Genomic DNA, 20460 nt, shown 5'->3' on the forward strand with positions numbered 1-20460 from the left:
GCCCTTGACCGGAATCGAACCCGGGACCTTTCAGTCCGCAGGCCGACGCTCTATCCACTGAGCCAAACCGGTCCCGGCAATAAAATATATTTTTTTAAAAATTAAAAAAATATATATATTTTTTTAAATTAATATTTTTTAAAAATGCAAGTTAGGAAAAAGTGTGAAGTTGGGAAGTGAAGTGTGGGCACTGAAGAAGCTCTGCCTCGGGAACCTGGGTAATTTTCGGGTAGAGGTGACGGTACCCCATTGCAGAGATGGGGAGGGCATGCCCAGGGGGTCCCTGGGTACCTCTGGGCCTTGCCCCCCTCGGCTTCCTCCTCCTCGCTGGGGTGGAGGGCGTTTTCCGAGTGGGAGCCTGGGATGATGCCGGAGTCGTCGGACTCATCCATGCTCTTGTCGGCCTCGCTGAAGTCCGTGGCCTCCTCCATCGGCACGTCTGAGGGGGACAGGGCATCAGAGGGCCCCCCCCCCCACCGCCGCCCCGGTCTGGCCCAGCTCCTGCCGGCTCAGCCCGCAGCCCCTCACCTCCGTTGATGAGCACCTCTCCCAGGCAGTCGTTGGGGACACGGGTGGCACAGCGCTTGTGGCAGTTGAACTTGCAGTCTGGGGGGAGGGAGAGGGAAGAGAGGTCACTGAAGGGCTGACTCTGACCCCTAACCACCCGTCTCAGAGACGCTGCTCTTGCTGCTTGGGCAGGAGACTGGCTGCCCCTTCCATCCGTGGCTGTCCCCCTTTGGAGCGAGTCTCTCCAACGATGGAGAGATGAGAGCAAACAGGGGGGAGGGGGGCGGTGTAGCAGACCAAGTGCTGTGGCTCTGAGCATCCGATGTTCAAACAACGTATATGATATTGAAACTAAAAAAAAAAAAAAAATTCAAATGCAGCCAAGACCAGTTTGGCTCAATGGATAGAGCGTCGGCTTGGGGACTGAAAGGTCCCGGGTTCGATTCCGGTCAAGGGCATGTACCTTGGTTGCGGGCACATCCCCAGTAGGGAGTGTGCAAGAGGCAGCTGGTCGATGATTCTCTCTCATCGATGTTTCTAACTCTCTATCCCTCTCTCTTCCTCTCTATAAAAAATCAATAAAATATATTTAAAAAATAAAAATATAAAAAATATAAAAAATTCAAATGCAAAGGAAAAAATTCCCGAAAGAAGCCAGAGCTACCCGTTACCCTGGACTAGTAAAACTCTGGAATGTAGCCGGATCTAGCATTCTGGGATTCTAGACTTGGAACACTCGAGGGCAGGGTTTCTCAGCCTTTGGCACCATGAACATTTGGGGCTGGCTCATTTCTTGTTGGGGGGTGGGGGTGGGGGGCTGTCCTGTGCACCCTAGGATGTTTAGCACACCCCTGACTTCTCCCCACTAGATTACGGTTGCACTATCCCTGTGTGATAAGCAAAATGTCTCTCAACATCCCAGGGTGTGTGTGTGTGTGTGTGTGTGTGTGTGTGTGTGTAACACTGTCCTTGGTTGAGCACCATTGCTCTAGAGCAGCGGTTCTCAACCTGTGGGTCGCGAACCGCTAGCAGGGTCGCCTAAGAACCTCGGAAAACACAGATATTTACATCGCGATTCATTAACAGTAGCAAAATTACAGCTACGAAGTAGCAACAAAAATAATTTTATGGTTGAAACCGGTTTGGCTCAGTGGATAGAGCGTCGGCCTGCGGACTGAAAGGTCCCAGGTTCGATTCTGGTCAAGGGCATGTACCTTGGTTACGGGCATATCCCTAGTGGGGGGTGTGCAAGAGGCAGCTGATGGATGACTCTCTCATCGATGTTTCTAACTCACTATCTCTCTCTTCCTCTCTGTAAAAAAAATCAATAAAATATATATTTAAAATAATCATAATAATAATAATGTTATGGTTGGGGGTCACCACAACATGAGGAACTGTATTAAAGGGTCGCAGCATGAGGAAGGTGGAGAACCACTGATCTAGAATGTGATTAGTATAAGGCTCTAGGGAGCTATACACCAGAGGTTCTAGAATTTGGTAAAAAAAAAATTACCTATTTTCTAAGGTTCTGTGTTCCAGATTTCCAGGACATCCCCACCCCCCACCCCCCACCCCGCGAGTTCAATGTCCAAGTTTCTAGACCCCAACACCACATCTCTGGCTCTAGATTACTGAGACTCCTTGATGGCCAAGGTTTGACAGGGACCCGAGTTCTACGGTTCTGGATTTCTAAGCCTCCAGAAGCAGGTGATTCCAAGGTTTCTGTGCATCCAAGATTCTAAAACTTAATGTTACTACTGCTCTTCGGCTCTCAACATCCGAGATTCTAGCATTTGATTGTTCCAGTGAATTTTAGAATTGGGTGGCTCTACGTTTTTACCTGTCTAGATCCCTGGTGTTCTAGAATTTGAACTCAACATTCCGGAGTTCTAGACCCCTAAGACTCCATGGTTCTACGGTTCTACTTCTAAGAACTCAAATTTGATGGTTGTAGGCCTCTGTTACTCTCAAATCCTATGGTTCTAAAGTTCTAACATTTTGCCGAAACCGGTTTGGCTCAGTGGATAGAGTGTCGGACTGCGGGCTAAAGGGTCGCAGGTTCGATTCCAGTCAAGGGAATCAAGCACATCCTTGATTTCAAGCACCTTGGTTTCAAGCACATCCGCAGTGTGGGGTGTGCAGGAGGCAGCTGATGGATGTTTCTCTCTCATCGATGTTTCTAGCTCTCTATCTCTCTCCCTTCCTCTCTGTAAAAAAAAAAAAAAAAAAAAAAAAATCAATAAAATATATATTAAAAAAATAAAATAAAGTTCTAACATTTTGAGAATCTACAATTTGGCAGTTCTAGGATCTATCTAAAATCCAGTGGCTGCTTTAGCTGAATTCTACGATCCAGAATTCTTGAATCCTAGGTGTCTACGGTTCTGATTCTAGAATTCTCTAGTTCTACAGTTTTCAGAATGCCATGCTGTCTTGTGAGTCTAGCTTTCTAAGGTCCTAGGGTTCCCAGATTCTAGGGTTCCAGAATGCCACAAGCCCAACGGAGACCCTAAGCTTCTGAGAGCGTGTGGGGCGGGGGTTCCCACCCTGTCTGTGCCCCCCTCCCCCCATGCCCCTAACCCTCTACTCCCTGACCTTTGCACTGCAGGCCCTGGCGGAAGAGGCCCTTGAGAAGCTTCTTGCAGGCCTGGCAGACCGTGGGCCGCGTGTAGCTGTGGATGAGGAAGGTATGCGGCACCTTGACCTTGGAGAGCAGCATCTTGTCCAGCTCGATGGGGCGGCCGGTGTAGGAGGAGGCGGACGAGGAGGAGGACGAGGGCGGGCGGCGAGGCAGGAGCTCCGTGGTGCTGCGGCTCTAAGGATCAGTGAGGGCGGCAGCGACACCTCAGTGCGTGGCCCTACGCCCGAGCCTTGTCACCCCCAGCCACCCCCCTGCCCAGCCCCTGCCCCTCACCAGCTCATCCGCCGTGCAGGGCAGGGAGTCCGAGGTGCTGAGGCGCAGCGAGTGGCCGCTGGCCAGGGACGTGGAGGACAGGCGCCGCTTGCGGGCCCCGCTGCAGTTGTTGGGGATGCTGAAGGCGCAGCGCTTGTGGTAGTTCAGTCCGCAGCCTGCGGGGGGCGCCAGAGGGTCAGAGACGCGGCCTGCACTGCCCTGGCTCTCAACTCCCCTCCCACCCCGCCTTCTCCTTTTCTTCAGATCTGGAGCACTGAGCATCCCTCAGGACACCTAGTGTGTAATTAAAGTCTATGGAAATCTAAAAAAAAAAAAAAAAAACAGGCAGGAGAGCCCCAGAACTTTCAGAAATGAAGGTGTGGGCCATTCCACCAGGCAAAGCACCTCAAGCAGGGGAGGTGCTGGCGGAGGCAGAGAGCGCGGATTGGGGAGCAGAAGGAAGGGACCCCCTGCAGAAACGGGAGCTATAATAGAATCCTAGCCATTTCCTCCTCCTCTGATGGATGTGTGTGTGTGTGTGTGCATCAAATGCTGTGTTTCTCCCCTCTCCTGTCCCCTTGTCACCTAACATAAGATGCGGGTGGTAACTAGCTGTGCATCGTGGCATGCACACCACGGGGCCTCAGCACACACGCCGTCCTCCGGGGAAGAAGGCGTTAGCATGCTTTCAGCTGTACTCAGGACGGTTGTATCCGATCAGGTGGAAGCAGGACTTTGTTATTGCTTTCTCTCTCAAAAAAAATTGTTTTTAAATCGTCCTTCATGAAAGCATCAGACCCAGCGTGTGGTTTCCACCGGGGGCTTCCTGAGCCCTCGCTCGCATCTGTCTCCGGTGATCCCACGTGATTCCGGACGGCTGGCTGTCCTGAAGGGTGTCCCTGCAGCCCCTGGTAGTGCCTTGCAGGGGCTCCGTGAAGCCTGTCTCCTGGGCGATTGCCTGGCGGACCTGCCAGCTCAGCGGCTCCCCATCCGGGCAGGCGGCTCCCCGTCCCGGCAGGCGGCTCCCCATCCGGGCAGGTGGCTCCCCATCGGGCAGGAACTGCCTGGGACTCGCTGCACAGGCGCACGCGCACTGGAGGAACATTGTCGGCCGGTGGAGGAGAGCTTGAGGATGGCAAAGGGCCTTCGCCTACAGGACCCACTTCCCGGGCTGGGCCTCGCGAACGCTGAATGGAATCTCAGAATCTCACCCACGACTCCCAATATGAATGCCACGGTACAATCAGACTCCCAAAGGCAGCGGGAAGGTGTCAGAGGCCTTCAGTGCGGTCATTTGGCCTCTTTTGGAACCATATGAACTTGGGCCACCATCTGTGCAGCTGGGTCACGGAAGTCCATGCCAGGATTGCCCATTAGAATCTGATGACAAAAACACAACAGCCCGCTCCCCCCCCCACCCCCCGAATCTGGTGATGCCAGGTTGTGCCATTAGGAAGGTTACAGATGCCAAGGCATGAAGAGTTAGATGCGATGTGTGGATGACGGCCATATTGACAGCAGCTTTGAAGGCACGGAGTCCATTTTCTGCAGGCCTGCCGCGGCTATCGGTCCAAGCCCTTACATAACGCCGCCATGTACTCAGGGCTGCATGATAACAACTGTGGTCGATGCTGCTGGCCCCCTGGAGCACAGGTTATCAGAGACTCCGGGTTTCCACGTGAGCTCGGCCACCACGAAGCCGGCACGCGGACGGAGCAGCAGGTGGTCAGCGCAGAGTGGACGGTCCCCGTCCTCCGTGTGGAGCAGAGCCCAGGCGGGCGAGGTGGGCTTCAGATGCAGAAGGGCGAGACCTCCACATTCTCACTCAGAAGCATCCAAGAGGGAAGGGACATTTGGGCGTAACCTTAAGACATCTTGGCTAAAGGAGCATGGTGTTCCTTTTTTTTTTTTTAAGTATGTACGGTTTAAGGCAGTGGTCGGCAAACTCATTAGCCAACAGAGCCAAATATCAATAGTACAACGATTGAAATTTCTTTTGAGAGCCACATTCTTTTTTTTTAAATTTATATATTTTTAAAATTATATTTTATTGATTTTGTACAGAGAGGAAGGGAGAGAGATAGAGAGTTAGAAACATCGATGAGAGAGAGTCATCGATCAGCTGCCTCTTGCACACCCCCAACTGGGGATATGCCCGCAACCAAGGTACATGCCCTTGACCGGAATCGAACCCGGGACCTTTCAGTCCCCAAGCCGATGGAGAGCCACATTCTTTAAACTTAAACTATAGAGGTAGGTACCTTGTTGTTAACTTAATTAGGGTACTCCTCAGCTGGCCTTTGCTAAAAAATCAACAGGCCACAGAGCCGTGTGTGGCTCGTGAGCCGCAGTTTGCCGACCACTGTTTAAGGAGATGTGTATGGGTGCTTGCTGCAGACGGAATATCTGTGGGTCCCCACCCCCAATTCACATGGTGAAGCCCTAACCTGCACCGTAACCGCATCTGGAGATGGGGCCTTAAGGTGAAATGGGGTAGTAGGGTGGGGCCCTGATTTGATGAGATGGGTCCTTATATAAAGGGAGACACTTCAGAACTGCCCCCTCTTCACACGCTTAGCGAGCGCGTGGTGAGATGGTAGCCATCTGCAAGCTAAGAAGAGTCCTCCCAGGAAACAAGCCCCACGGGAACCTCGATCTTACACTTTCCAGCTCTGGAGCCGTGAGAAGCACGAGTCTGCTGCTGAAGCCACTCAGCAGAGGTATTCTGCTATGGCAGCCCTAGCCGACTGAGGTGCCAGGGGGACGGGCGGGCTCCGGCGGTCAGCACCCCCGTTACTCAATCACTCATCGAGGTGTTGCTGTGTCGTAGTTTATAAGATGTGATTCAGGCCGAAGCCGGTTTGGCTCAGTGGATAGAGCATCGGCCTGCGGACTGGAAGGTCCCAGGTTCGATTCCGGTCAAGGGTATGTATGTTGGTTGCGGGCACATCCCCAGTAGGGGGTGTGCAAGAGGCAGCTGATCAATGATTTTCCCTCATTTCTCTCTATCCCTCTCCCTTCCTCTCTGTAAAAAATCAATAAAATATATTAAAAAAAAAAAAAAAGATGTGATTCAGGTCCACAATCAGCGGGCTTTAAGTGAGAAAGATTACCCTAGTGCTGCGGTCAGCAAACTGCAGCTCGAGAGCCACATGTAGCTCTTTGTCCCCTTGAGTGTGGCTCTTCCACACAATGCCACGGCCTGGGCCATTCCATTTTGAAGAAGTGGCGTTAGAAGGAGTTTAAGTTTAAAAAATGTGGTTCTCCAAAGAAGTTTCAGTCGTTGTACTGTTGACATTTGGCTCTGTGGACTGATGAGTTTGCCAACCACTAACCTGGTAGTTCATCTGGGCTGAAAGGTTTAGAAAGCAGAGTTGAGCCTTCCCAGAGGAAGGGCTTCTGCCTGTGGATGGCAGCGTCAGCTTCTGCCTGAGTTCCAGCTGCCCTTGCTGACCCAGGCTGCCCTACGGATTAGGAGTTGGCTAAAACTCCTTCCTTCCAAAAGTCCCTACTGGCTGTTATCCAGCAGATCCCTCTAGGATACAGGCTCCGCCTTTTCCCTGTGAACGCCTCTTTTTGTTCCCCACCCCAGCCGCCGCCCACCCTCCGCTCAAGACCCGCCTCTTGGCCCCATCCCCAGCTCCTCCTCCAGCTCCGGCTCGAGCCCAGACCTCTCCCTCCGAGCCCAGCCCCTAACCTGCGCTCCGCCCCAGGCCCCGCCCCCTGGCCCGCGCCCCGCCCCAGGCCCCGCCCCTGGCCTGCGCCCTGCCCCAGGCCCCGCGACCCGCCTCAGGCCCCGCCCCAGGCCTGCGCTCCGTCCCGGGCCCCGCCCCCTGACCCGCGCTCCCCACCTCAGGCTCCGCTCCCAGACCTGCACTCTAAGCAGGCCCCGCCCCAGGCCTGCGCTCCGCCCCGGGCCCCGCCCCCCGCCCCCCACCTCAGGCTCCGCCCCCAGACCTGCACTCTGAGCAGGCCCCGCCCCCGGGTCTGCGCCCCGCCCCGGGCCCCGCCCCCTAACCCGCGCTCCCCTCAGACCCCGCCCCTGGCCTGCGCCCCACCTCATGCCCCGCCCCTGCCCTGCGCCCCGCCCCTGCCCCGCGCTCCCCGCCCCAGGCCCCGCCCCTTGCCCCAGCCCCGCCTCTCACCGTCGCACTTGAGGCCCTGCCGCACCAGCCCGAAGAGCATCTCGCCGCAGTGGTCGCAGAAGGCGGGCGCGCGGTAGGAGTGCACCGTGAGCGCGTGCGGGCGGATCTGGATGTCCTCGAAGGTGGCCGAGGCTGCGGGCGGCAGGGAGGGCGATGGTTGAGCCGGGGCCAGCGGAGGCCATGTCAGCCCCCGCGTTCCCGGGCTTCTTACAATCCTCCCCTTACAGTGCAAGGTTTTTTTGTTTTTAGGATCTTTTCAAAATATATTTTTATTGATTGCAGAGAAGAAGGAAGAGGGAGAGAGAGATAGAAACATCAGTGACGAGAGAGAAATTGATCATCTGCCTCCAGCATGCCCCCCACTGAGAGGTGGAACCTTCAACCAGGGTTTATGCCATGACCCGGAATCTCCGTGACCTCCTGGTTCAACCACTGATCCACACCGGCTGGGCCCAGCTGCAAGGTTTAATTGTTCCTTCCTTCCTTCATTTACTCACATATTACATTCTACCTGGATTCATACCCCAGCTCCACCACTGGGCAAAGCAGCTATGTGCTTATGTCAGGACTGGGAGAAGGGGGAGGGAGTTGATGAATGGGTATAAGATTCCAGTTTTGCAAGATGAAGACAGTTCTGGGGATTGGTTGCACAACAATGTGAATGTAATTAAAACTACTGAAAGGTAGACTGAAAAATGGTTATATGGCCCTAGCCAGTTGGGCTCAGTGGATAGGGTATTGGCCTGCGGACTGAAGGGTCCGGGTTTGATTCTGGTCAAGGGCACGTACCTCGAGGTTTGCAGGCTGATCCAAGGCACCCTCGGGGGCCACATGCAGGAGGCAATCCATCCATGTGTCTCTCTCACATCGATGTTTCTCTCTCTCTCTGTCTCTCCCCCTTCCTCCCACTCTCTAAAAATCAGTGGAAAAGTGTCCTAGTGTGAGGATTAACGACAACAAAAAATTTTTTTTAAATGGTTATGATGGTGCATTTTACTTTATGCATATTTCACCACAATTAAAAATTTTAAATAAAAAGATAAAGATGCCTGGGCCCCACCCTCAGAGTTTCTGATCTATTTGGTCTGGGGTAGAGCCTGACCATCAAGAGGAAAAAACAAACACCTGTGTACCTCAGTGTTTTCATCTTTAAAATGTCCTAAGCAATAGGGATAGCACCTCAGACAGAATCCCTGCCTAGCCTCTAGTGAGGGCAGCAGGCAGCGTAAAGAAAAGAAACACCACCCAGCCCAGCGGTTACTCTATGCCAGGCACTGCACTAAGTACTTTCAAAAGTGAATGAAGCCCTGACTTAAGGGTCCCAGGTTCGATTCTGGTCAAGGGCATGTACCTTGGTTGAGGGCACATCCCCAGTAGGGGGGGAGGGGCGTGCAGGAGGCAGTTAAATGATGTTTCTCTCTCATCGATGTTTCTAACTCTCTCTCCCTTTCCCTCTGTAAAAAATCAATAAAAATATATTTAAAATAAATAAATAAATAAACAGAATGATTTTAGCCTTGGCGGGTGTGGCTTAGTTGCTTAGAGCTTTGTTTCTCTGACTCTGTCTGTCTGTCTATCTCTTTCTCTCTCTGTGTGTCTCCCTCTTTCTCAAATCAATCAAAATAAATAATTTAAAAAAAAAAACAACACCACAGAACCACCACTAATGAATTTAGGCCTCTCAGGACTGTCAGGTACATCCTGTCACGGTCCCCATTCCCTGTTTGAGGAGGCTGGAGCACAGAGAGGTTAGGCAACTTGTCTAAAGTCACACAGCTAGAACTCACGGTCAAACCCAGGCCAGTGTGGCTCCAGAGTTCATGCTTTTAGCACCAGACTCTCTGCCTCTCTGAAAACCTTAAGTAATAAAATATATAGCTGGTTAGATGTCAGAAAGTGCTTAGGAGAAAAATTAAGCAGGGAAGGTGCAAGAGGTACAAATTGGAACGGGTGGTCAGGCAAGGCCCCTGCGAGGTGACGTTAAGGTGAAGGCCTGAAGGAGGTAGGATCTGAGCTACGCAGGTGTCTATGAAAGAACATTCTAGAATCATAACGGTATCTCCATACAGGTTCTTGAAGGGTGGAAGGAATATACGGAAAGCTCTTAAAACAGTGCTCGGCACAAAGGAAGTGCTCCATGGAGGTTAGCTGTTATCTCAGAGGTTTCATTTTGGGACTAAGTCTCGTTTGCCCTCCCCACCCCCCAAGTCCCAGCCGACTATTTTTCTTTGTGTGATTGCAACAGAAAGGGGAGACTGTCTTCTGTGAGTCAAGCACTATTTACACACTCAAGATAAAACTATAAATAAGAGGGATTTACACCCTGCTCTCAAGGGGCTGGCATTCTTTTGGGGAGACAGACACGAAACGTAAACACACACGTAAACCAGGAAATCTTGGACAAGGGAGGAAACGGCATTTAAGCCGAGCTCCTAATAACGAGGAGGAGCTAACGAGGAGAAGGCGAGATGGGGCAGCATTCCAGGCATCCAGAGCAGCAGGTGCAAAGGCCCTGTGGTAGGAGGGCGTTTGGGTCTGTTCCAGGGACAGGGGCAGGCAAACTTGGCTGGGACAAAGAGAGTAAGGAGGGCAGTGTGAAGAGATGAATTCATGGCCCTGGCCGGTTTGGCTCAGCAGATAGAGCGTCGGCCTGTGGCCTGGAAGGTCCCAGGTTCGATTCCGGTCAAGGGCGTGTACCTGGGTTGCAGGCACATTCCCGGTGGGTGGCATGCAGGAGGCAACCGATCGATGATTCTCTCATCATTGATGTTTCCTATCTCTCCCTCTCCCTTCCTCTCTGAAATCAATAAAAAACATATTTTTTTAAAAATCTAAGCGGTGCTAGTCTCTATGAGGGAGGGCAGTTAAAACCTGAATAAGGTTGTAAGGGGATTAAATCCAAATTGCACTGAGCTCTGCAGCACGCAAGGGGCAGTGTGTGTGTGGAGGGGGGCAGGAGGGGGGGGATGCAGCCATGAATAAGGCAGATACCGCCACCCCCCCTCCCTTCCTGAAAGAACCAAGGGTCACTAACTGTCACAGACAGTGTGCCCATCAGTAGCGTGGGGATGGCCAGGGGGTGGACTCGATTCTGGCTGAAAATGCAGGTGCCAGGGGCACCTCACGCCTTGCAGAGTCCGGCTGCATTTAGCATTTCCCTGGGAAGGAGGCCTGGGCATCAAGACACTTTGAACTTCACATCCACCTCTAGCTTCTGGCCAGAAAGGACACAGAAGCGCACGCTCTGTGAACTGCCAAACGGGACACACAGTGTCACCAGCCCCTCCCCCCCAGAGGGGGGGGTCGATGGAAGTCTCCCCCAGGCCCCAGAAAGCTCCCTCGTGCCCCCCACCCCCAACTCCCTCTTCCCTCTCGGCTTCTAATACCATACACAGCGTAGTGGCATTAGAAGCCAACGGAATTACACAGAACGGGGCCCGGTGTCTGGCTTCTCTCTCTCAGCATTGGGTCTGGGGAAAGCGTTGCTGTGGATGGTTCATGTTCAGCGAACTCCACAGTGCAAGCGCACAACGATACACGGACCCCTTCCCAAACCGGTGTGGCTCAGTGGATAGAGCGTCGGCCTGTGGACTGAAGGGTCCCGGGTTCGATTCCGGTCAAGGCCATGTACCTTGGTTGCGGGCACATCCCTGGTAGGAGGTGTGCAGGAGGCAGCTGATGGATGTTTCTAACTCTCTATCCCTCTCCTTTCCTCTCTGTGAAAAAAATCAATAAAATATATCATTTAAAAAATTGCCGAAACCGGTTTGGCGCAGTGGTAGAGCGTCGGTCTGCAGACTGAAAGGTCCCAGGTTCAATTCCGGTCAGGGGCATGTAGGTTGGTTGCGGGCAAGAGGCAGCTGGTCGGTGTTTCTCTCTCATCGACGTTTCTAGCTCTCTATCTCTCTCCCTTCCTCTCTGTAAAAAAATCAAAAAAATAAAATAAAAATATATATATATATATATATTTTAAAAATTATATTAATTTTCTAAAAAATATTACAGACCCATTCCGGAGCAGAAGCTGAGAACCACGGGCTCCGGACTTTTAAAGAGCAAGTTTTCAACAGATTCCTGGTGTGTGAGATGCAATGTATTTTGTATAAAATCATTCTAATTTGTCTCAAAAATAAATAAATAAAATAAATAAAGAGCCCGTTTTCGGGGCCCACCTCCCCTCCACACCCTCAGGGGCCCCGCCCCGGGCGAGCCGGGCCCTCACCGGACAGCACCACCTCCACCAGGTCGCCTTCCTGGATGTCGCCGGCCGAGCGCACCAGCTGCAGGAGGTTGGCGGACGCGGGGTCATGTTTGAACAGCAGGATCTTGTCGTAGAGGCCGTAGAAGCCGCACTCGGGGAACTGGGAGGCGGGGCGGGGAGGGGGGGCGTCAGGAAAGCAGCGGCCTGGGACCCTCCCAGGGGCAGGGCCGGCTCGTTTCCCCCGGAAACGCGGGGACCCCGCAGCCCTGGCTTCCTGCCGCTCCCTCCCCTCCCGGCCCGGCCCCGCCGGCGGGTGCGGGGCCCAGGTGCGCGGGGAGCGCGCGGGCCAGAGGGTGGCGGCGGGATGGGCGCCCCGGGGTGGGAAGGCACCTCGACTTTCCCGGAGATCGGGGTGGGGTGGGTGTCTGAGGGAGCACCCCTTTCCTTAGGCCGCTTCCCCCTCAATCTCCCCCCCCCCCCCCCCACAGCTTCCTTCCTGGATCCATTGTCCTGTTACCTGGCTCCAGGCCCAGCGGCTGGGCAGGGCGCGCTGAGAGGCTGAGAGGAGGGGCGGGAGGACTCCTGGGGGTGGGGGCTGGGGGTGGCCAGGGCTTCAGGGAGCTGAAGGTGGAGGGTGCTCCCCACCCAGAGGCCAAAGGCCCCAGGTGTCCCGGTCCCCAGTTTTGGGAAGGGGGGGCAGGAAATGAAAGCCGGTGGAACGGAAAGTGAAACGGCCCAGGTGGGGCGGCTGGAAGGAAGGAGAGGGGCCCGCCCACACCTGGACGGGGAGGGCAGAGAGTAAACCGGGGCGAGGCCTGGGGGAGTGGGGTGAAGCCTGAGCACTGCTCACAGCATCCACCCCAGGGCAGCCTGTCCTCCCCAGCCGGGTTCCCAAAGAGCAGGCTCAGCTGGGCGTGGAGCTGGGGCTGCTAGTTTTTTTTGGGGAAGGGATGTGGCGGGTAGAGGGGGGCAAAGGAAGTCCTATCTGCTCTTGCCCCCCCGGGAGAGGGTCCAAGGGGACCCGCCGCCTGGGCCCTGACTGCCCGGGAAGTCTGTCTCTAAGCTCTTGTCTGTAAAACGGGGGACGTGGCCCCAGCGCAGAGGTCTCTCTGAAGCCCAGAGAACTCATTTCCAGGGGCCAGAGGATTCTGACATCCCGAGGTGTGAGGGTTCTCACTCGCCTACCTTCTCGGAAGAACAGACATGCCAGAGTCTAGCACAGTCTCACGATCGCTTTCAGGATTTTCAACAACCTCGACGACCACTGGGCTAGCATTTTACTGTCCTCAGAGTCTGACAAACCAGGACTCGAGTAGCTGAACATCTTAGCATCGAAGGATCCCAACAACCCAGGATGCTAATGTTCCAACGAGCTAGGATTCTAACGCCTGGATCAGGGGTCCTCAAACTTTTTAAAGTGGGGGCCAGATCACGGTCCCTCAGAGAGCTGGAGGGCCGGACTATATGAACTACTAATTCCTACTGTAACACCTCGGCTGCGCTCACTGCCCAAAAAACCTGGTGGGCAGGATCAGACTCCCCTGGGGGCTGCATGTGGCCCGCGGGCCGTAGTTTGAAGACCCCTGGTCTGGATGCTTCCTATCAGAGGAAGCCAGTCCCCTACAGTAGCATATTCCCGTTTAGAATTCGGTAACGCGCTGACATCTTGGCAGTCTAGAATTCACACAACAACCCCACTACATGGGAGAACACATTTGCCAACGATATCAATGATAAGGGTTTCATCTCAAAAATTAATAGAGAACTCATACAACTTAACAAAAAGAAGATAAACAACCCAATTAAAAAAAAAATGGGCAACTGAGCTAAATAGACACGTTTCGAAAGAAGACAGAAGGAAGGCCAAGAGACACATGAAAACATGCTCAAAGTCACTAATCATCAGAGAGATGCAAATCAAAACAACAATGCGGTACCATCTTACACTAGAATTCGAACAGCAGAGAAGCCCGCTATTCTGACTTTTCATGTTCTCGGGCTCCCTTTGGCCAAGACCCCCAGCCCCCTCCCCCCACCCGTGACCCTGGTGCCCAGAGCTAGAGTGGGGTGGGGGTGGGGAAGGCCGGTTTGAACAGGCCAGTATTAGAGTGTGTGTGTTGGGGGAGGGGGGGTCCCCAGAGCCTCTGAACCCTGGGAAGAGGCGCCTGTCCCTCCACACCCCCCTCAGGCCCCGGGGAGGGCAGGGATTAGGCTCCGAGACCTCACTTGCCCCTGGCAGCCAGTGCAAGCACCCACACCCACACGTGTCATCCGATCGCCTCGGCCAGCCTGGCTTCAATTTCTATTTTCCACCAAATGGGAGGTGAGGGATGGGCCTGGGCGGGAGGTGTTCCCTCACCCCCATCTGATGCCCCCACTTGCCCCTACCTCCTCCTCCCTCCCTCCCTCCCTCCACACCTGGCGGGCCCCTCCCTTCCTCCCTGCCGGCTGCAGAAAACAACATGCAAGGACTCGCAATGTGGGGAGGGCCTCTGGGGCACCCCACCCCTGCCCAGGCCTCCCTCCATGGATCGGGTAGTGGGGTGAAGAGGCACCTGGGGCCAATGCCCCACCCCACCCCTCCTTCTCCCAGGGGTTAGGGCCCCTCCCTCCCCCTGCCCTGTGCCAGGCTCCGGGTGGCCTCGGGTGGCCTCGGTGGGCGCACGCTCCCCCGGGGCCCCTCCCCGAGCCGGGCTGGGGAGCCGGCGCCTCACCTTCTGGTCCACGATGGAGCAGGCCAGCTGCTTCACGTGGGCCAGCTCCGAGGCGGCGGGCAGCAGCACGAACTCGCGGGTCAGCCCGATCTGGATGTGGAAGGAGACGCCGGGGCCCGGCGCCGGGACCGAGGCCTGGGGCAGCAGCGGCGGCGGCGGCGACGGCAGATCCAGGCCCGCGGCGGGCGGAGGGGACCCCGGCCCCGGGGAGCCCGGGAGCCCCGCGAGGTGGGCGGGGGCGGCGGCCATGCGAGGCCCGGGAGCGGCCGCCCGGCGCCCGCCTGGGGTCCGGCGGGAGGAGCGCGGGGAGCACGCTGGGTCGCCGGGAACTCGCAGGGGGGAGCGGGGGGAGCGGGGGCGCGGGACCCCGGGGGCCGCGAAGAGAAATCTGGCAGGTTTGCGGGGACTCGATGATGGCGGGATCCTGGGGGGATCAGAGAAAAGAAAATCTAGTGGACTAGCCGCCCGGAATCAAGGGATCACAGACTATAAAAGATAAAAGAAATGTTTTTTGGGGGGCGCCCAGCGATGGATAGAGTTCCCAAGAAATCAAAGGAGAAAATCTGGAAGGTCGGGGTCGCAGAGATCAGCAGACCCAGGACCCAAAGGCCCCTCGGAAAGAAAAAGGATCGAAAGGGAGCAGGGGGGACCCCAGAATCCAGTGGCTCTAAGAAGGGGATCCAATGAGGGGGGTGGGGGGAGCTTACCAAACCTTAGGGGTGGAGGGCGGGAGTCTCGGAGTCGGGGATCGAGTGGATCCCGGGATCCACCGGGCCCGGGGATGGGCAGAGGGATCCCGAGGGCCGGAGCTCAGGAGGGAATCTCTCGGATCTCGGAAGTTGGAAAAAAGTCGGGCCGGGGGCCCGCGGAGAAGGGGGCGTTACCGGCCGCCGCGGAGGTGGGGCCGGGGAGGGTCGCCGCGCCGGTGGCTCTTTTCCCTTCGCCAAAGTTTAGCTCCGCGGCCGCGGCCCAGGAGGAAGTGTCCGGAGCGACGGCGCGGCTGGCCAATCGGCGCCGGCCTCGGTGACGTCATGAGGGGCGGGGCACGCGAGGGGCGGAAGGGGAGGGCGGGCCCGGCACCTTGGAGTTGGGGGCGGCACCTCTCCGGACCGATCCGGGGGCCGGTGGTGGGAGATGCGGGGCAGGGACGTAGGACCGACACACACACACACCCGCCTAATAACACACCGAGCCTGGAAAGTTAACTTTTCCTTGAGCTGGAGAGGGAGGAGCGAGCCACCCTCACCGCCGCCACAGGTCGCGGGGGCGGGCGCATGTGTGCCTGGCCCTTTAAGGAGGGGGGCCCTGCGGCCCGGCCTGCATCCGGCGCCCACCGCAGGGGAAAGAGTGGGAAACTGGGTGTCAGGTCGGGTCGGCTCTCCGGGCTCCGCCTCCCTTTACCCCCTCCACCACCCAGTAGAAGGGGTGTTGCCGAGTACCCCCAGTCCATCCCATAGGTGGGAAGACGGAAGCATCCAGATGGGCAGAGGTCCTGGCCTCAGGTTTGTCTCCAGCAGCCTTGGGCGAGGTGCACGGAGTGAACCAGGCCTGGGTCACTGTTCAGGAGGCAGGCAGAAGGCGGTGGGGGTGTAGTTCCCTTCCTTCAGCTCCCCACTCCACCCCAGTCCTCAGGAAGGTGAAGAGCCAGAGGCTTGGGGCGCCTGGAAGGGCCGTAGCGACACGGTAGAGAGGACAACACAGCCACACGGTTTCATTGATGGAAAGCAGGTTGTCTTTGTGTGACTTTAGGTATGACTTCCCCTCCCAGAGCCTGTTTCTCCGTCCGTTAATATATGACCTCAGAGGGTCTTTGTGGGGATTAATGAGATTGTATAACGGTGCCTGAAACAGTTCAGCACATGGCGGCTGTCGCTATAATTTGCAGGGATACAGGGGTGGGCACCTCAAGCGCTCAGTCGTCCAACATCGATGGACAGCCTACCGTGTGCCAGTCTGTTAATAAAACGCCTTTCAGTTCCTTCAGAAGAAATTCATACTTGATTTCTCCTCCCCAGATAATGAGTGGCTACTATTTAATTTACATACAGGAAGCTGAACCCTCAGGGGCAAAAGGACTTGTCCAAGATCAGGCCAGTTGCTACCACCCACCCCATTCATCCAGAGGTCAAGGTGTGGCTTGAGCTCCGAGGGCATCCTAGCAGAGATGGCCTGTTCCCGACTGGGTTCCAGCCCAGAGGGATGGTGGGGATGGGGGCCTGGGCTCCAGCCCAGAGGGATGGTGGGGATGGGGACCTGGGTTCCAGCCCAGAGGGATGGTGGCTGCAAGATGAGCCCCCCTTCCTGGTTGTTGGGGGCAACCGAGTTGATACAGTAGTGTTTGTCACCACATCCGGGGGGTGGTGTGTGTGTGTGTGTGCAGGCTGGGCTGGGGAAGGAAGTCTGAGGCTGGAACGAAAACCCAAACCACCACCTGGTGAAGCTGCTCAGGGCCCAGGATGCGGGGGGAGCGAGGCCGCATGGAGCCCACAGCAGGCGCCTGTCAGTGTCACCTGATGGCCAGCCGCCCACCTGCACCCTCTCCTGGAAATGCTGGCGCGTCCCAAGTGTGCCGTTTGCAGGACTCCATCCCGAAGTGCTCACAGGGCCCGGCCCTATCCGGACACGGGGTGCAGCCCTGACAGCCGGGAGGTGCCGGGACTTGCCCAAGCACACTCTGCTGGTAGGCGGAGGCCTGCGTAAGAGGGAGTGACAAGGGACAGGATACAAATTCTGGTCCCTGCTGGAGGCCGTGAGCCTCCGCCCCACCCTCCACCTTTCTCCGTACAGCATTCCTAGCGCTCCCTGCCTTTTGAAGTTGTGGGGGCCCAGTGAGATGGCGCTGCTCACACTGGTCTGGTGCCTGCTACGTGTACAGCTGACACAGACCCCACTCCCCACAGCCCCCAGCACGGCGGCTGTGCTGTACAGGCAGCTCCCAGGTTCCACCTGCTCCTTGTCAGCCCCGGTGTGGGCCTCACCACCCCATCACAGCCCAGGGGTGCCGGTGGTGGGGTGAGGGGGAGGAGTCTCGAGCTGCACCGTCAATCATCCTTTGTGCTTGTGGGCTCTGCCCAGGGTGCTGCTGTGGCCCCTGGGGAGAGCGCGTAGGGGCAGGAGGGGCACGGGGAGATTCGGTCCTGTGCCTTGACTTCCGTTCCTGCACCCACTCTGCCCAGGCTCCAGCCCCGCTTGCCCTACCACAAAACCCCAACCCATCACCATATCCCCTCTCCACGCCCCACCCACTGCAGACAGAGCCAGTCACTCCTCCCACAGTGCCCCCTTCCCCCCCCCCAACAGTCAGCACCGCCACCCATCTTACTCCAAAGGGTTTATTGAGGCAAGTTTCACATACAAGTCCAGGACAGAGGGACAGGGTTTATAAACAGGAAACTGGAAGGGATCCTGAGGGCTCAGGGTGGAATCCAAAAAAGAGTGAAATAAATAGAGGGAGAGAGTGGAGGGCCAGGAGAGGAGACTGACAGACTATCACACAGTGATAACGACATGGGGGCGGGGGCTCCATTAAAATCCCATTTATTTATACAGATATACAGGGAGTTACGGGGGGCCCTGGGGACCCCACTCCATCCTCCATGCCCCAGGGAGGGGCAAGAAGAGGACCCCTCTCCCCAGGGGTGACCCCTGAGGGGTAGGGGACTGCCCTTGGAGGAGTGTGGAGGGAGGGAGGGGCGGGTGCCTCCCCACAGGGCACTGCCTGCTCCCGGGCAGCTGCTGGCCCTGGAGGCGCTGGGTAGTGTCTGGAAAGCTGTGCTGAGGGAACTGGAAGGGGGTGGGGCTGGCTGTGCTTCCCGGGGGGCCAGGCCCAGCACTCCCATGAGGACAGCTGGGTCCATGGCTCCGTGGCTCCTGGTGGACCGAGAGCAGGGGCGTCTGGGGTTCCTCCCAGCACAGCTCCCACCCGGTCTGGAAGGATGGAGAGGAGGAATGGGGGTTCAAAGAGAGAACCTGGCACCTTCTGGCATCTTGGAAAAGCTGATCCCCAAGGACACCCAGCCCTGGTTGTGCTGCCCCGGAAGCAGCTAGGAGACCAGGAGTGGGCGTCGGGGCAGAGATGAGACTCCTGGAGGCCGTCTTGGAGGGTGATTCCTGAAGGAGGCCCTTCCCCAGGCTGAGTGCTGGGGGGGCAGGCCATGGGGGAGGGCCTCCTGCGGAAAGGGCCTTTAGCACCACCAGACTCAGGCAGGCAGGAGGAGCCGGGCCTCCGGGCCTCCGGACTGGGGCTGTCACCTGGGGGAGACAGAGGGAGGGGAGACTGAACCATGGCCTCCAGGCACAAGAGGGAAGGCAGCTCTGGGTCCCTCCAGACCTCAGCCCCCCTCTGAATGCCCCAGGACTACACAGGATGCCCTAACTGTGACTGCAGGGCTTGCGGCCCCAGGAAGGGCCAGGCAAAGGAGGGTGGGTGAGGACACAGGGGCCTGCCTCCCTCTCGGCCCAGCTCCTCACCTCAGTCCCACCTGCCCAGCCTCGCTGCCCGGCCAGGGCGGGGCCAGGTGGGCATCATACGAAGACCTTGGCCAGGGCATCGGCGCCCGCGCTGGCGATGAGGGCCTTGCTGGGGTGGCAGGCGACGGCGTGGATGGCCTCCTCGTGCTTCTTGCGGTGGGCCGTGATCTCCTGCACGCACGTCTTGTTGTCCAGGCTCCACAGCCGCAGGGAGCAGTCGTGGCCTGCGCAGGTGCGGGCGGAGCGAGCGGTCACCCGGCAGCTCCGGACCCACAGCTCCTCGCTCAGATCCGACCCCAAGCCCTTGGCTGGCCTCTCTCAAGGCCTCGGAGCCAGGTGGAGGCTCAGTTCTCCTGCCTCCCTCTGCCCAGTCCCCTCCTGACATCCCGCCTGACCCCCTCCATCCAGCCAGTGTTTACTGAACTACTGTAAACAAAGCAGGCAAACCTCCCTCCTGCTGCGGGAGACAGTAAACAAGAAAACAGGATAAACAATGCCAGGTGGTCTCGAGTGCTGTGGGCATAAGTCGGTCAGTGTGGGGACAGACTGGCCAAGAGGGAGAAAAGCCTTCCAAACAGCGGGCACAGCCAGGGGAGGCCCTGAGGACCGACAGGAAGCACGTGGGCTGTGACAGCCTGAGCAGAGGTGGGGGGTCAGAGCTGGGCCTGCCTGGGGGGCCATGAGCCACCGGAGGGAGGTGGTGACTTAGGTGTCAGAAGGACCAGGGGCTGGTTTGGGTGGAGGCCCCTGTATGATCCTCTCTGTCAGGGCTACATCTCCCTGACCTCACCCTCGCCCACCTCCTCAGAGGCCGCTGCTGCCACCACGAGCAGACAGAGAGCAGGACAGAGGCCAGGCCCGTCCACACCCTCCCCCACCGCCCTCACACTCCCCCACCCTCTGTGCAGTCACTCGCTCTCACCCACGGAGATCCCACAGCGGAGCAGAGGCAAATGGCAGCCCAGTTCCCACCGGCACACACCCAGCGCCCCTGGGGAGCTTCGGCCCGCTCCGATGGCCGAGCCTCACCCATCCCTTCCAGGCGCCCTTAACCACAGAGAGCAGGGCGGCAACAAACGCTATAAAAGCTGTGGGGACCGAGTCAAGTAGACCAGAACTTCAATGCCTGCTGCCCACTGGGCCGTGCCAGTTACGCAAGCTTCCACTTCTGTGTAATGGGGGCACAGTCCCAACCGCGGCGGTTGTTCCGAGGAAACGAGACCATGCGGGAAGTGCCCAGGCCGGGCTCTGCGCACGGCGCTTTGCTGTCTCCGCCATGACACCTCTTCCCGCCGCCTAAGGCTCCCCGCCCAGCCCCCCTTCTCCCCCGGAGCCCACCGAGCACCCCCCAGGGCCAGTGCCCAGCGGCTGGGGAAGGACTCACTTCCCGACATCAGGAACACGCCATTGGGGTCCACGGCCAGGCAGGTGACAGCATCCAGGTGGGCCACCATGGAGTGCACGCACTTCCCTGAGGGCAGAGGGCGCAGTCACTGTGCCAGTTCGGGCTTCACCGGGGAAGGCGGG

General features: G+C 57.2%; 3 protein-coding genes across 7 annotated transcripts in view; 1 reads left to right on the top strand and 2 right to left on the bottom strand.

Annotated features, from left to right (window-relative positions):
* The window catches only part of PRKD2 (protein kinase D2), a 33695-nt gene extending 18240 nt beyond the window's left edge, over positions 1-15455 (bottom strand). Inside the window, exons 1-8 of one of the 4 annotated variants that reach the window (XM_084905812.1) lie at positions 15176-15455; positions 14464-14887; positions 11771-11909; positions 7549-7680; positions 3425-3579; positions 3106-3325; positions 529-606; positions 292-439 (exon numbers count right to left, since the gene is read on the bottom strand). In XM_084905812.1, the coding sequence (XP_084761938.1) occupies positions 292-439; positions 529-606; positions 3106-3325; positions 3425-3579; positions 7549-7680; positions 11771-11909; positions 14464-14712 (1121 nt within the window). In that variant the 5' untranslated portion in view covers positions 14713-14887; positions 15176-15455. Of the gene's footprint in view, positions 1-291; positions 440-528; positions 607-3105; positions 3326-3424; positions 3580-7548; positions 7681-8337; positions 8485-11770; positions 11910-14463; positions 14888-15170 lie in introns of those variants that run through there. The other 3 variants (XM_084905813.1, XM_084905811.1, XM_084905814.1) reach the window with 3 other exon arrangements.
* Positions 14610-20460, top strand: part of FKRP (fukutin related protein) — a 43682-nt gene continuing 37831 nt past the window's right edge. The window contains exon 1 of the mRNA XM_084906057.1: positions 14610-14624. The gene's annotated coding sequence lies outside the window, so the exon portion shown is untranslated. The remainder of the gene's footprint in view (positions 14625-20460) is intronic.
* Positions 17782-20460, bottom strand: part of STRN4 (striatin 4) — a 31204-nt gene continuing 28525 nt past the window's right edge. For both annotated transcript variants that reach the window (XM_084905931.1, XM_084905930.1), the window contains exons 16-18: positions 20318-20404; positions 18934-19157; positions 17782-18714 (exon numbers count right to left, since the gene is read on the bottom strand). In XM_084905931.1, the coding sequence (XP_084762057.1) occupies positions 18988-19157; positions 20318-20404 (257 nt within the window). In that variant the 3' untranslated portion in view covers positions 17782-18714; positions 18934-18987. The remainder of the gene's footprint in view (positions 18715-18933; positions 19158-20317; positions 20405-20460) is intronic.

Source organism: Pipistrellus hanaki, assembly GCF_964339955.1.
Source record: "Pipistrellus hanaki genome assembly, chromosome: 15".
NCBI lineage: Eukaryota > Metazoa > Chordata > Mammalia > Chiroptera > Vespertilionidae > Pipistrellus > Pipistrellus hanaki.